Source organism: Mesoplodon densirostris (assembly GCF_025265405.1).
Source record: "Mesoplodon densirostris isolate mMesDen1 chromosome Y unlocalized genomic scaffold, mMesDen1 primary haplotype SUPER_Y_unloc_1, whole genome shotgun sequence".
In the NCBI taxonomy this organism is placed as follows: domain Eukaryota; kingdom Metazoa; phylum Chordata; class Mammalia; order Artiodactyla; family Ziphiidae; genus Mesoplodon; species Mesoplodon densirostris.
The window spans coordinates 130,174-144,419 of record NW_026778236.1 but is presented as its reverse complement, the minus strand read 5'-3'; the positions used below and the strand labels follow the sequence as shown (position 1 = coordinate 144,419).

The window sequence follows — 14,246 nt, the reverse complement described above, 5'->3', positions numbered from 1 at the left end:
TTGCTATCTAGCCTTTTTTTTTTTTTTTTTGCTGTACGTGGACCTCTCACTGTTGCGGCCTCTCCCGTTGCGGAGCACAGGCTCCGGACGCGCAGGCTCAGCGGCCATGGCTCACGGGCCCAGCCGCTCCTCAGCACGTGGGCTCTTCCCGCACCGGGGCACGAACCCATGTCCCCTGCATCGGCAGGTGGACTCTCAACCACTGCGCCACCAGGGAAGCCCGCTATCTAGTCTTTAATAGGAAAAGTTTTCCAATCTCTCTGCTAAAGAATGTTACTGGAGTAACTAGAGTAACTGGTGAATCTTGAATGAGGACAGTCAATTAGGTGATGAAAACATTTCAGTGCTTATTTTCTGGTTTACATATTTAATTTGCTATTAATAGCAGAATGTCCTTGGTTTGAAGAAAATCACAATACTATTTTGAAGGATGACAGAGCATCAGAGCAATTGCTCTCTTATGGTTTAAAAAAGAAAAAGTTCTTTGTTTTGTACTTCTTACTTTTCTGTAATTTTGAGATTTTCTCTGTAACAATACATGCATGGTTTTGCAAAACATGGGGTTTAGGGAAACAGAAATATCCTTTTAGTACAAATACTGCAAAATGTTCATAAAATGAAACCGAACTATAGGTAACAGAAAAAAAAAAAGTGAAAATGTTACAATAAGCTAAAAAAGTCAACTGAGAGTTGTATCAACATAATCTTCAAAAAAAACTGTAATAGCTTAAGAGAGGCAAAACAATAACTAAAATGGATTTTGTAAATCCAACAGCACATTCTGATGCATAAAAAATTTTCAAAAGCACAAATAAAAGAATGAGAAAAATATGAGCAAACATTTTTCAAATCACTCACATCTGAAGCAATTAATCTCTTGACTGATGAAATCCACTGAGGACCCAGCACCCAAAAAACAAAACAACAACAACAAAAAACAATTCACCTAAAGCTCTTCTGATGAGTTCATCAGAAGAGCTCAACTCAAGGGCTTTAAAAACAAACTTAAAAGGCTTCTCCACAGAAAGAAAACTGACATACAAATAGCTTTAGTCTTCGCAATGGTCAAAACTGCTATGAAACTTTATTATAAAGGAACAAACTTGCAACCTTTAATGCTATACTCAAACTACTATAAGCAAAACAAAACAAAACAAAAAATACTCCTATAGTTAAGAGTTCAGCTGAATTGAGAAAAGTAGTTTTTTTATTTAAAAAAATCTGCTTCCCATGTACTCCCCCCCTTTCTTAGGGGGCTATGTTTCAGCAAAATAAGGACTGACTGAAAAAGTCCCAAGACACAGGTGTACTAGAGCATCCACAATACAAAAGTTGTATAAAGAAGTCCAAGAAACAGACTGAAGCAAAAGACGAAAATAAACAAAAACAGGATATAACACATCTGACCATGTTGAAAATTGTTTTTAAAAATTACTGAAGGGAGGGCTTCCCTGGTGGCGCAGCGGTTAAGAATCCGCCTGCCAGTGCAGGGGACACAGGTTTGAGCCCTGGTCCGGGAAGGTCCCACATGCCGCGGAGCAACTAATCCCGTGAGCCACAGCTACTGAGCCTGCGCTCTGGAGCCCATGCTCCGCAACAAGAGAGCCACTGCAATGAAGAGTAGCCCCCGCTTGCCGCAACTAGAGAAAGCCTGCCTGCAGCAACAAAGACCCAACACAGCCAAAACTAAATAAAAATTAAAAAAAAAAAAAAAAATTACTGAAGGGAATGAGAGAGACTTAGTAATGAATACCACAGAAAATCTAGCAAATAAAAGGGGGAGATTTTAAAAACTAGTATACATAGGTGGGTAACCTAGGAGATTACAATATTTTGATATATAGTCTGTAATGTTAGTAGAATTTTTATTTTTATTTTTAGCATTTTTATTAAGTCAAATATTTCCATAATATTTACAGTCTTGAAAATATGAATAATTTATTTCAGCAAAATTGTGAGATGACCAAAAAAGGATGTGAAAGTAAGAAAGCCAGTATATAATATCTAAACTTGACATAAAAATTAATAATGCAAACATACTGTTTAGGGATAAACTGTTATACGCAATAATGAAACCTAAAAGATAAAAAGTCTTTTTTTTGAAACAGAAATGGAGGATGAGGATGCGTGGGGTAGATTACTGTTTTTCATATAGGATTTGAAGAATCCTGAGTTTCTGACCTGTGCGCATTAGTTCACTAAAAATATTTTTTACATTATATGTTCCTAAATATTCTTTAATCACTCATGGAAAATTTCTCATCAGCAATGGTATGGATGACACATGATCAATATCACACACTACACCACAAAGTGTATCTCAAAAGAAACAGTATTTGTCTATTAAGTACTTGTCAGCATTAGGCACAGGGTAGAGAAGGGAGTGGGGAGGTATTTTTCTTACCTGGTGGCATAAGTTTCATAAGTATTCTTGCTCCATCTCTAAGAGGTGGCATGTTCAGATTGCTACCTAAATCAGCAACTTGCCAAAGGAAAGAGATGTACCTGGGATGCTGTGACATTATCTGGAATATAGAAAACAAAAAGTACATACCTATAAATTATGTCCAAAAATTTTGTTATTCAAAATAACCTATATACTTTCCCCAAGTAAGTTTTCTACTTATCAATCCCATCTTTAGCATATGCCATGTTTACTACCTGAAATTATCTGCCTTCCCTACCTTTTCACTTTTTACAAACCCACTGATTCTTCACAATGCAAACTCAATCATTTTATTAAATAAACCTAAGCTACTCTAATTTCTTTGTGACACATTTTCTGTTTTGTAAACCATGAATTACACACAGCTCTCAGATGCTGTTTATACAAAAGACACTTCATCCTTCAGGGGTAACTAGTGTTGATTAAATTCCTAATCCGATTGTCGCAAGGACTCAAATTCCTCTGACAATGAAGTGGCTGGTATTATTCCAGCTATGATTCTTAGGAAGGATGGGTAGAGAAAGAGTAAGAAAGGGAAGAGTTGCTGTTTCTTTAGATGTGAGAAGTATTACTAAGCATCTGAGAAAAACAGGAGATTGTACGTTTCTGTAAAAATGGTTCCAAAGGAAAGACTAATATTTTCTAGAGGTATATATTTAGTAGTATTGTAGCTCAATAGTGACAGATTAATTCTATGCAAATATAATTCTATATCCATGGGGAAATTTTATTTTAAAATCCAACAACTAGGAAATCCAACAAGAAGTTAACAGTTAACTGTATATTTATTTGACATTCCCAATCTTTAGAACATGTAAACGTCTTACAAAAAGGACCATTTTACACATTTCTCTGTATTGTCAAAGAAGAGTGTAATGCCTTACACACACTATCTACTCACCACCCCAGGCAAACAACTTTCCACTTCTGGATTAGGACCATCACTGTAATGATTACAATGGTTTCCAGGAGATCCAGTTGAGGAATCAGAAGAACTATCAGGGCTGGAAGGCATATTGGAACTTACTTGTGTAAGTTTGGCTGTAATTACCTGAAAACGATAGAACAGCAAAGACAATGGAAAATACTTCCACAAAATGCAGAAAATGCAGAAACTAGATATATCACAGGCTAAAAAAAGACTTCATGCTTTAATTTTAGAGGTACAATTAAAAAGTTCTATCCAAAATAACCCCTTAGTAGCATATCTCCTCCACAACACAACCCATCTTACTTAGGGTTATAACGCAAACACCTAACGTAGAAGACTGTACACAAGAGTTAGATGCCCAAACATTAATGAACAATTAGAAAACAGCCTCAATGTTTAATTTTGGGAGAATATTTGAAAATTATATGTACTTACTGATTTATCTTTTAAGTTTAATTGTCCAATTAGCTTTCTGTCATCTTCAGAATCTATCAATTCACCACCCACAAAGAGTTCAATTTTTGTATGGGCTACATTTGCTTTAATACGATTAAGAATACATCGTCTTACTGAACCAACTGTATCATTTGTATGAGACCATATGTCCAAGTCATCAACCTGTCTGCCATGGTTTGGAAATCGAACTATAAGAGAGAGATGTTTACCACGGAATGCTCTGCAGGGAGGGGAGGGGGGAAACACAGTAATATTCAGTAGATGGCCAAGACAAAAAGCTGGGAATTTAACATTTCCTAAGGAAGAAGCTTAGACTAATTTTGTTTTTAGGATATACAAAATAAAAATTTTTTATTTCTTTAACTGTAAACACTATAATTAATCTTGAAAACACAACATAACTATAAGCCTTTGTTGTTAATCTTTGCCTCTATGAATGCAGAACAGATTTCTACTTATGATTAATAACAGACATGAATAAAATATCAATTAATTTTAACCTATAAAAGGTCAATTCACCAAGAGATTTTTTTTTTTTTTTTTTTGCAGTATGCGGGCCTCAAACTGCTGTGGCCTCTCCCGTCACAGAGCACAGGCTCTGGATGCGCATGCTCAGCAGCCATGGCTCACAGGCCCAGCCGCTCCGCGGCATGTGGGATCCTCCTGGACCGGGACACGAACCCGTGTCTCCTGCATCGGCAGGCGGACTCTCAACCACTGCGCCACCAGGGAAGCCCAAGAGTGTTTATAAATGTGGAAGAAATGAACTTCACCTTGAGAGTGTCAACAAAAATGTCAGAATGCATGTTTCCACTAAAAAAATTTTTGAATTCTTAAAAACAAAATTCACCCCAAAATATTTCTCTTGGTATATATTCCCTTCCCACAGGTAAGATACAAAATAAAAATCACATTAAAGTAAGCAATTTTACATTTTCCATTTAAAAAATGATCACAATTTTTAGACATCTGATCATACTTAATCCTACAAACTTTCCCCCAAACTAGAAATGCCGTTTACACTATTATTAAATAATTTAATATATTGCTTATTTAATTTATAATATATTTATATCACATAATATATACAATATATAATTACACTGAAATGATTTAGTGATTTATATTATAGTTCCTGTATTTAAAGAAATTTTAGTAATGACATTTAAAATATTCTGTGACATTTACTAAATAAGCAGCTTTAAAGAATTTTATTTTTAACAGTGTAAACAAATAATATCAAAATAAAAACACATCAAACTGCAAAATACCAGAGCAACATTCAATGGATGGTAATACCTCAGAGCACAATGCCTCTCCAAAATGTAACTCAAAACTTTCTATTTTTTAAAAAAAATATCTGTAAGATGCAAATAATGTTTTTAAAAGGCAGGATATTGACATCCAGAAATAAAAAATTTCTTTATGGTCCTTTTTATCTATACATCATAACTTTCCCAATTAACTGGTTAAGAAAAATAAATAATTGCAAATTAACACCGAAAGATCAGTTTCTTACAAACCTTGACATAGGTAGAATTACTCTTTCCTCATGATAATCACTATCACATTCATTTATGTATTCTCTTAAAACAGTTAATACTCGAACCATTCGAGTGGCTTCCTGTCTTGCACAATTAATACTGTCTTTGTCACCATCCAAAACACACAATGTATCATATGAAGCTTTCAAGCGATCAAAGCAAGACTGAATGAAGTCTTCATGGATAACCACCTATAAATATTGGGCCAAATAAAAACAGTTCAAACTGCTTCAAAATTTAAAACCAAATATGACATTAATCCAATTAAAGACAGTAAAATTTCAACTTCTAGGTAACTCCTAAAATTAGGTAACTCACATTATGTGTAATCAATAATAAAACACAATAATAAGAAACACAATAATAAATAATTACATTCGAAATGATCATAACCACCTAAAAGTAATTACCATGGAAACATTCACTGAGTTGGCATTTGGTAAAGGACAAATGTGCATTAAATACTTAAATATTTTTGACAAGAGTTAAAAAGTTAAGTTTCTAGTTTTCTAATTAATTCTAAGTTTAAAAAGATTCTACTAAACACAAGATTACTTTTCAATCTAACTGGAGTGGAAGTTTTTATGTACTTCAATCCTCACCTGATTGACCTGTAACCTGGGGCCAAGGTTTGTGTATATCTCTTTAAGGAGATCTATAGCTCTGCTTGCAATGTCATCATTACTCTGAATTACAACCTAGATCCAAAAATTAAAGTATTAGTAACATTCAAGATGTATTTTCATTTGGCACTTTAATTCAAATTATATCCTCAATTTAAAAAAATTCAATAATTTAAGACTAAATTGATTTTGATATGCAAATCATGTGAAATTAAGAAAATGGAATATTAAGAATTGATACATACAAGTTTTCTCAACAGAGCAATTTGCTATAAAATAAAAACAATATAAATTGTGAAATTTTCAAGGAATAATTCAAATAAGTTAAAAAATTTTACATGAAAAATCATTTATCAACAAAAAGCAATCCTGTCAACTCCAACAACTTCTGCACATCTCTGTCACTTATCTAATTACATCAGAGGTTTTTACAACATGTTTAGAATCCTATGCTATGCGGGTGTTTCAGGGCTGACCGTTTGAGAGGTTTGAGGAGGGAAAAGGAGAGGAATAGAGGGAGACTGAGCTGAGAAAAACCCTTGATTTTAATGAAAGACCAAGCAAACACCTTAGCTTACCTGTGGTTTAGAAATAAAACCAAAAAACCCCACATCCATAACACAATATAAGCTGAAATGTAATAGGTTAGATTTTTAAAGATGGAAAAAACCTTAAGCATTTTACTCCCATGTACTTAAATATATCACAAATTAAGGAATATCATAAAGGTATTAATTGAAAACTCCATCCAACTAATAGTCCTCTGTTCTGTCCATCATTCACTATGGCATTAAATGTACAATAAACCCCAAGATATAACTTATGTAAGGTAGCTTATGACCTTCATGAAAGGAATGTGAAAGATCTGCAGGCAGAAAATGGCTACTGTACTTGCATATACCTGAAAAAATTCCAAGTACAATAGATGTATTAGTGGCAGATAGTTAAAGAGAGGGGAAAGAGAGAGAGAGAATGAACCCAAAGTTAGTGGAAAATAAAATTGATATAACACGAAGCTAAAGATGAACAATTCCCACCCATGCCCTCTCTCCTATCCCCCAATTAATAGGAAAAGCATCAACAAGGATAAATACACATAACTTACAAGCAAAATTATAACTCCTTAACCATTTTTAGAAACCACCTCAGGTATAATGTTTGCAAACAGGAGTTCTGACTTCTCACTTACCCTCCAAAGGTAGTCTAATCCTATTAGCTCCAAATCATCCATCATATAGGCTCTTCTTTTTGCTACTAGTTTCCCTTCTCGACAGTTAACAGCTTTGAAGAATCGTTCAAAACATTTCATTCCATTTTCAGTTAACAGGAAAGGATCAAGCTGAAGCACATTACTTTCAAAGAAGTCCTTATTAATATCAGGATCTAAGTCTGGTTCATCCCCCATTAACTTGGAATACCACTTAAAACAGGCTTCACGATCACAAAGGTAAACTGCATTCTCTGCTAGGCATTTCCATATTTGTTTTGCCTGAGGAGCACAGAGCCACAGTTGGCCATCCTTCAGTAAAAATCTTGGAAAAATTTAAGAAATCTGTAATTAGGTCTATACAATTTTACCCTCAAACACAATTTATTTCAATGTGTCTAAAATAATTCATTTAGCACAATCACATTTTAATTATAGCTTTAAAAAAAAGCTTATATCTTAACCATGTATCTGGCAGGAAAAAAATAACAGCTATTAATTCACTTATTTAACAAGCATATATTCATGGGGCAACTACTAAACTCCAGGAATTATGCTAGATGATGTGAGCTAAATACAGAAGCTTCTTTCTGACTCAAGAAGTTTAGGCTTTTAAAGCAGATCCTGACTTAGCTCCCTGCTTATATACGGTGTCATTGCAAAATAGGGTTATTACGTTAGATGACTCTGACATAACAGAATGTTGTTGTAAAATAAAGCTTCTCAAATTTTTTTAATTTCTAAAACTATTATACTCAATACCTGCACACAGTAAACAAAACAATCTATGTAATTTAAGCTTATTTCTAGGTCAGTGATCACTAATATGTTTATCAATATTCAAGATGTCCTCTGGTGCTTTTTAGCTGTGTGACTATTAGGTGTCCATTAAAATAAGACTACAATGAAGCTGATAATTCTCCTTCAATCAGTGTCTCCCTTCAGTTAGACTCTAGTCTCTTTTAGCACTCTTCTACTTACTCTGTGTTATTTCTATGAATGATAATGAAAGAAAACAGAAGTTAAATTTAATCTGAATAATAATTTTACATTTAATTCTCAGTTAACAAATGGTGGCTTCATTTCCAATACAGTATGGTGTATTCATTTAATGTCAGTGGGTTTCTTCTTTTGGGTCTTAACTGTAGGTCTTTGATATCTCAATAATTCTAGGTCTGAGTATGAAGGTGCCTTCTTAGAACTTTTTAATTCTACTTAATCTCTCCAATTTACAAATGAGCAACATGAGGGCCAGAATAATAAAACACCATTTCCTTTAGTGAACTGCACTACTACGTATGTATAGAGCAGGAACTACAATAGGTCTGATACTAAACTTTAACAGAATAAGGAAATTCTAAACCATTTTTCTATTTCAGTAAACCTAAGGGATACTGTACACAAAAGTCAGTAATAGTGGTCCATTATGCGAGAGATCTAGATATGAGGTGGCAACTTCTTTTTTTCCTTGGATGTTTGGGGGGTGGCAGGGGGAAGAGCGCTTTAAAAAAAAATGTCATAGGGGATTCCCTGGTGGCGCAGTGGTTGAGAATCTGCCTGCCAATGCAGGGGACACGGGTTCGAGCCCTGGTCTGGGAGGATCCCACATGCTGTGGAGCAACTAGGCCCGTGAGCCACAACTACTGAGCCTGCGCCTCTGGAGCCCGTCCGTGCTCCACAACAAGAGAGGCCACAATAGCGAGAGGCCCGTGCACCGCGATGAAGAGTGGCCCCCGCTTGCCACAACTAGAGAAAGCCCTCGCACAGAAACGAAGACCCAACACAGCAAAAATAAATTAATTAATTAATAAACTCCTACCCCCAACATCTTAAAAAAAAAAAGTCATAAAATCTGATGACTAGATTTTAATGTCATAAAATTTTATGAATAGAATTTTTCCTAAGTTGAAATGTGTAAACACTTGCATCAGAGAGATCAGATCTATCTGACAGATGATAAAATTCTTAAAGGTAGCTCTGGATTGACTTAGAAAATAGACTGTACGTCAATCTAAATATTCCCCATAAAGTACATGGTTCAGCAACAGAAATACAGTATACAACATACTCTAACGAGAAAATTCCCAAGAGTAAATATGTATGAAAAATAATAAATACAAGATTTTATGAAAAACTGATAGCCTGAGCATTCTTTCTTAACATACTTATGATTTAAATATACTTTTCTGCTATGATATGCTAACTGAAATTCTAAGCAACCTCATTATTTAAGCTACATAGCCATATCCATACACATAAACAGACACATCATTAAAAGCTAAACATTACAGGGCTTCCCTGGTGGCGCAGTGGTTAAAAATCCACCTGCCAATGAAGGGGACACGGGCTCGAGCCCTGGTCCGGGAAGAGCCCACGTACCGCAGAGCAACTAAGCACGTGCACCACAACTACTGATCCTGAACTCTAGAGTCCATGAGCAACAACTACTGAGCCTGCATGCCACAACTACTGAAGCCTGCATGCCTAGAGCCCATGCTCCGCAACAAGAGAAGCCACCACAATGAGAAGCCCGCGCACAGCAACAAAGACCCAACTCAACCAAAAATAAATAAATTTATATTAAAAAAAGTTAAACATTACTGAGCAAATTCAGTATTATTTAGTTTTGGCTTAAAAGATAGGCTATTTTTCCTTATCTCCATCTTAAGTAATGTTATTATATATAGGTTTAGTTTGCCTTTATCAGCCATTGTTAGAATAAACAAAGCACCTAATAAGCATACCAACCACCCTTACTGCTATGATAGCATTAATGAAAATGTTCCCTGGCTGATGGTTTTTCTCTCAAAGTATGAAAGTATGAAAATGTATGAAGAATAAACTTTAATTTCTAACAGAAATAAACATACACTCCACTCTGCAATTTAAAATGTATTTTCTTCAAAATGCAATAAAAGAATAGTTAAAGCTTAGTCAATAATTAAAAGGCATTTAATAATGAACACATAGGAAATGTTACATTAACTTTTGGCAATGGTTCTTATGTAGGAAAATACTCAGTTACAGGTGAAATGGCTACCTAAAAAAGACTCAGCTATGAAGAATATTAACATTGCATTCCTTATGTGTGCCTTAAAGCGAACAGCATCAATTGTTTAAAACTAACCTAAGGAAATTAAGCCGTTCTTGAACTTCTTGAACATGACTATATCTACTCCCATGCCTCACAGTTTGTGGGTCATAGTCTTCATGGTCTGCAAATTAACAAAAATACTGCATTATACACATGTATATCCCCATCACTGTTGACTTTAACCAAAAGAAGTTAAGAATCCAGTAATCATTTATCATTAATAGGCAACAGATATGTTTAAATAATCTAATTTTCCCCACAAAAATGAACACTTGCTTTTTACATAGTCAAAAGGAAACTGTGATATGTGCTATAAAAAATAATTTTTCAGCATAGCCCCCTTCCACTTTTCATATATAATGAAGCAATTTTGTGAGTAAAAAAATGACTTTATCCCCTTGACTTTTCCTTCTGTTATACTAACAACAGTTACTGTAGTATTTCAGCATACACAACATCATTAAGACAAAGTTACATATGTTATTGCATTTGATAAAGTTATCATACAATTTCCTTAATCATCAGACTATGAATCTCTGGGATATTAAAAAAAAATACAAAACAAATCTAGCCTCCCATTATGACCATGAATACATATGTTGGTAAGTTGGCCTATACTGAGGTTGAAAATTCTTTTTTAAATATAAAACTAGTAAGTACTCTGGACTTCTGTTATCAACATCATATACTGGGTGAAAAATTCTCTGGGTTTGTCAATGAGAAAGTGAAGGAAAAAACTGAAAACATGTATTTTCCTGAAAATACCATTAATATTTTTTGTGTGTGTTTGAGATGCTTCCTTGAAAAAGGTATAACTCAACTAACACATGAGTTTTAGAAGTCTGTCTTAGGGGACTTCCCCAGTGGTCAAGTGTAAGACTTCATCTTCCAATGCAGGGAATGCAGGTTTGATCCCTGGTAGGGGAGGTAAGATCCCACATAGCCCACAGCCAAAAAAAAACAAAACATAAAACAGAAGCAATATTGTAACAAATTCAATAAAGACCTTTTACATGGTCCACATCAAAAATCTGAAAAAAAAAAAAGGCTGTCTTAAAAAATTCTCATAAGGTTGTTTATCTCAGTATCAAGCAAAATAAAAATCACCAAAGAAGCAGAAGGACGGGATAAAGACCTCTGCCTGAAAATAACCAAATCTGTTTGGGTGCAACAGAAGACAGTGGAAATAAATGCTTCAGACAGTTGCCAACCACTCAGGAATCAAAGATATTTATTTCAAAAATCTGAAGTACTGGTATTTCTCAATTATGCATCTTTTGGAACTTGTATTATTGTCAGTACTGATGCCAAATAATTCTAACTGTATGATCTCCTTTCGGAATTGGTAAAGGCAACCCAAGTCATCAAAATGGCAAGATTTTACATTTCAGAAAAACCTGAATTAGAAGTAAAATGTTGACTTGCTATAAAAGCTGGAACATAATGGATGTTAGAGATGTATCTGGGATTGGATTTGGGAAAGAAAGCCACATATTATCACTGCTTTACATTTCCAGACACATGAGCATCTACTACCAGTTCTATAATCTTATTAGCTCCTTGTAAGTCATCAATTGCCCAAGCCTCAGGCCTCCAAAAGTGTGGAAATTTATTTTCTACTACATACACATTTTCTGGTATTTCAAGAATGCTGATCTTGAAGTACCTGACTAAACTTTATGCCACCACTTTGGCTGCCTTTTATCCCTTAAAGACCTCTGTCTGAAAACGTGTGTGTGTGTGCTTACTTGGCAGGATTTGGGGGTGGAGACACACACATATGCACACACACGGGTAAAAGTGGTACTTTATTTTTTCATACAATTTCAAGTGCAAAAATGATACAAGACTAGTCTTTACCCACATGTACCAATTGTTTATAATCTGCCCATTTGTTTTATCAGTATCTCTATTTATACACATTTGTATCATTTTGTGAACCATCTGAAGGTAAAGCTGGTCATTTTTGCTCCCTAAAACTAGCCCTAATGACAAGGAAACAGCCACAGTACTTATATGATTTTAAGATTAATCCAAGACTGTTATCTGACTGATAGCATATACTCAAATTTCATTAATTGTCTCAGTAACATCCTTTATTGCTTCCCTTTTTCCCAATCCGGAATCAACTCTAGCCTCACATATTGCATGCAGTTGTTTTCTTAGAGTCTCCTTAGTTCTTCTTTGTGTATTTTTACCTTGACTATTTTAAAGCTATTTTGTGTAATGCCATTCAATTTGCATTTGCTTCATGTTTCCTCTAGTTAGATTCAGGTTATGCATATTTGTCAAGAAATACCACAAAAGCAACGCTATATCTTTTCCCATATATTGTTATCAGAAGCAAAGATGTCAGTTTATCCCAATATTAATAATGTTAATTTAACTTAAATAGCTTAGTTAAGGTGTATCTACCAAGTTTCTCCAACAGTTACTACTTTTCTCTTTGTAATTAAATATTTGTGGGAGAATACTTTGATACTATGTCACTATTCTGGTCCTCATCAAACTTTCACTTACTAGTTTTATCATCCATTATTTTTTCCTACATCTATAGTTGACATCTGCCTCCATTTATGTATTTTTAACACTGTGAACTCAAGGACTCATACACTGAAAAGGTTATCATCCATGGTATCATTATTTTAATGGCAAGTCAGAGCTTACTTCTTTTTGACATTGTGACATGATTCTCTAAAAACACTTTCTAGCATAATGAAGTTTAAGTCTTATCCTGTACGTTCCTGTGGTGGCCCTAAAAAGTCATTTCTCCAAAGAACTATAAGCTTAGTAAAATGAGTAATGTTAGTTAAAGATATTCTTTAAATTGCAAGAATCCACAAATATATTTAACAGTACTTCAGGGCTAACAGGTGGAAATGAGTAAGAATTACTAAGTGAACAAAATATAGGATGTGCATTTTAACACAGCCCGGTTGTTAAATGATTCTTGTAAATACATCTTTTTTTGTTGCCAAGTGGTCCTGAAAATAACCAATCATCATAATGAAAGCAAAGAGAATGGGAAGAGGTAATGCAAACTGACAGTGCCTAAAAAAAAACATATTTAAATAAATTGCACTGTGTAAGTCCTATAAACTGTGCTCAGAAATGGAAGAAAATGATACATAAAACTCTCATTAATTTCAAATCAACACAAAGGGTATCCTCTAATGAACTAAGCTGAAGTGTATTATATTTTGTTGAGGAACATTAAAAAAAATCTTTAACTGTGATTCAGGAAGTACTGGTGCGTAACTTCAATAAAAAGTAGCTCATTTTTACCTTTCACTGTAAAAGTTATAAAGAATTTTAATGTTACCTCTTGTCTAAGATAACATGAAAGCAGAGGTGATATCAGCTGATCATGACACTACGGAAATAATTTTTCCAAAACCAAAGATGCCTAGTAGAAATGCAACATAGTTATGGCAAATGCATAACACTGAAGAAATGAAACTAAGGAAATATCGGTGAACTCCAAGAACGTCACAATATATATCTTGTCATATGCTTGAACAGAGCCATGCAATATGCTTCTTAGATAGAAGCAATCACCATAGTTTGTGTTATTAGTTCTACATCATAGAATTCAAAGTAAGTTTTACTAGAAAAATTAACTTTGTCCCTATATTTAAAGGTCAACTGCTAAAAAGCACTGGTCAGAAACATAAAATAATATATTAAGGAGGAAAAGGTTAGAAGCAGATGATATGAAATCAATTAATTCAGAGGAACTCATTAATACAACAAAATTTCAAGTGCTTGCTATGTGCCAGGCAACAATCTAACAAGCATTAATTCCATTCTAGCAAGTATTAACTCATGAAGTTATAACTATTATTATCCTCATTTTACAGATTTGGTAACTCTTCACCACTGAAGGCTTAAGTAACTTGCAAGTTATATAGCTATGAATGAGGCCAGGTTTTAAATCTAGGCAGT

At 34.3% G+C, this 14,246-nt stretch overlaps 1 protein-coding gene across 6 annotated transcripts in view; it reads right to left on the bottom strand.

Annotated features, from left to right (window-relative positions):
• Positions 1 to 14,246, bottom strand: part of LOC132482954 (probable ubiquitin carboxyl-terminal hydrolase FAF-X) — a 138,583-nt gene that overhangs the window by 70,831 nt on the left and 53,506 nt on the right. For all 6 annotated transcript variants that reach the window (XM_060088228.1, XM_060088227.1, XM_060088229.1 and 3 more), the window contains exons 15-21: positions 10,335 to 10,422; positions 7,190 to 7,532; positions 5,980 to 6,075; positions 5,357 to 5,568; positions 3,813 to 4,053; positions 3,348 to 3,497; positions 2,405 to 2,525 (exon numbers count right to left, since the gene is read on the bottom strand). In XM_060088228.1, the coding sequence (XP_059944211.1) occupies positions 2,405 to 2,525; positions 3,348 to 3,497; positions 3,813 to 4,053; positions 5,357 to 5,568; positions 5,980 to 6,075; positions 7,190 to 7,532; positions 10,335 to 10,422 (1,251 nt within the window). The remainder of the gene's footprint in view (positions 1 to 2,404; positions 2,526 to 3,347; positions 3,498 to 3,812; positions 4,054 to 5,356; positions 5,569 to 5,979; positions 6,076 to 7,189; positions 7,533 to 10,334; positions 10,423 to 14,246) is intronic.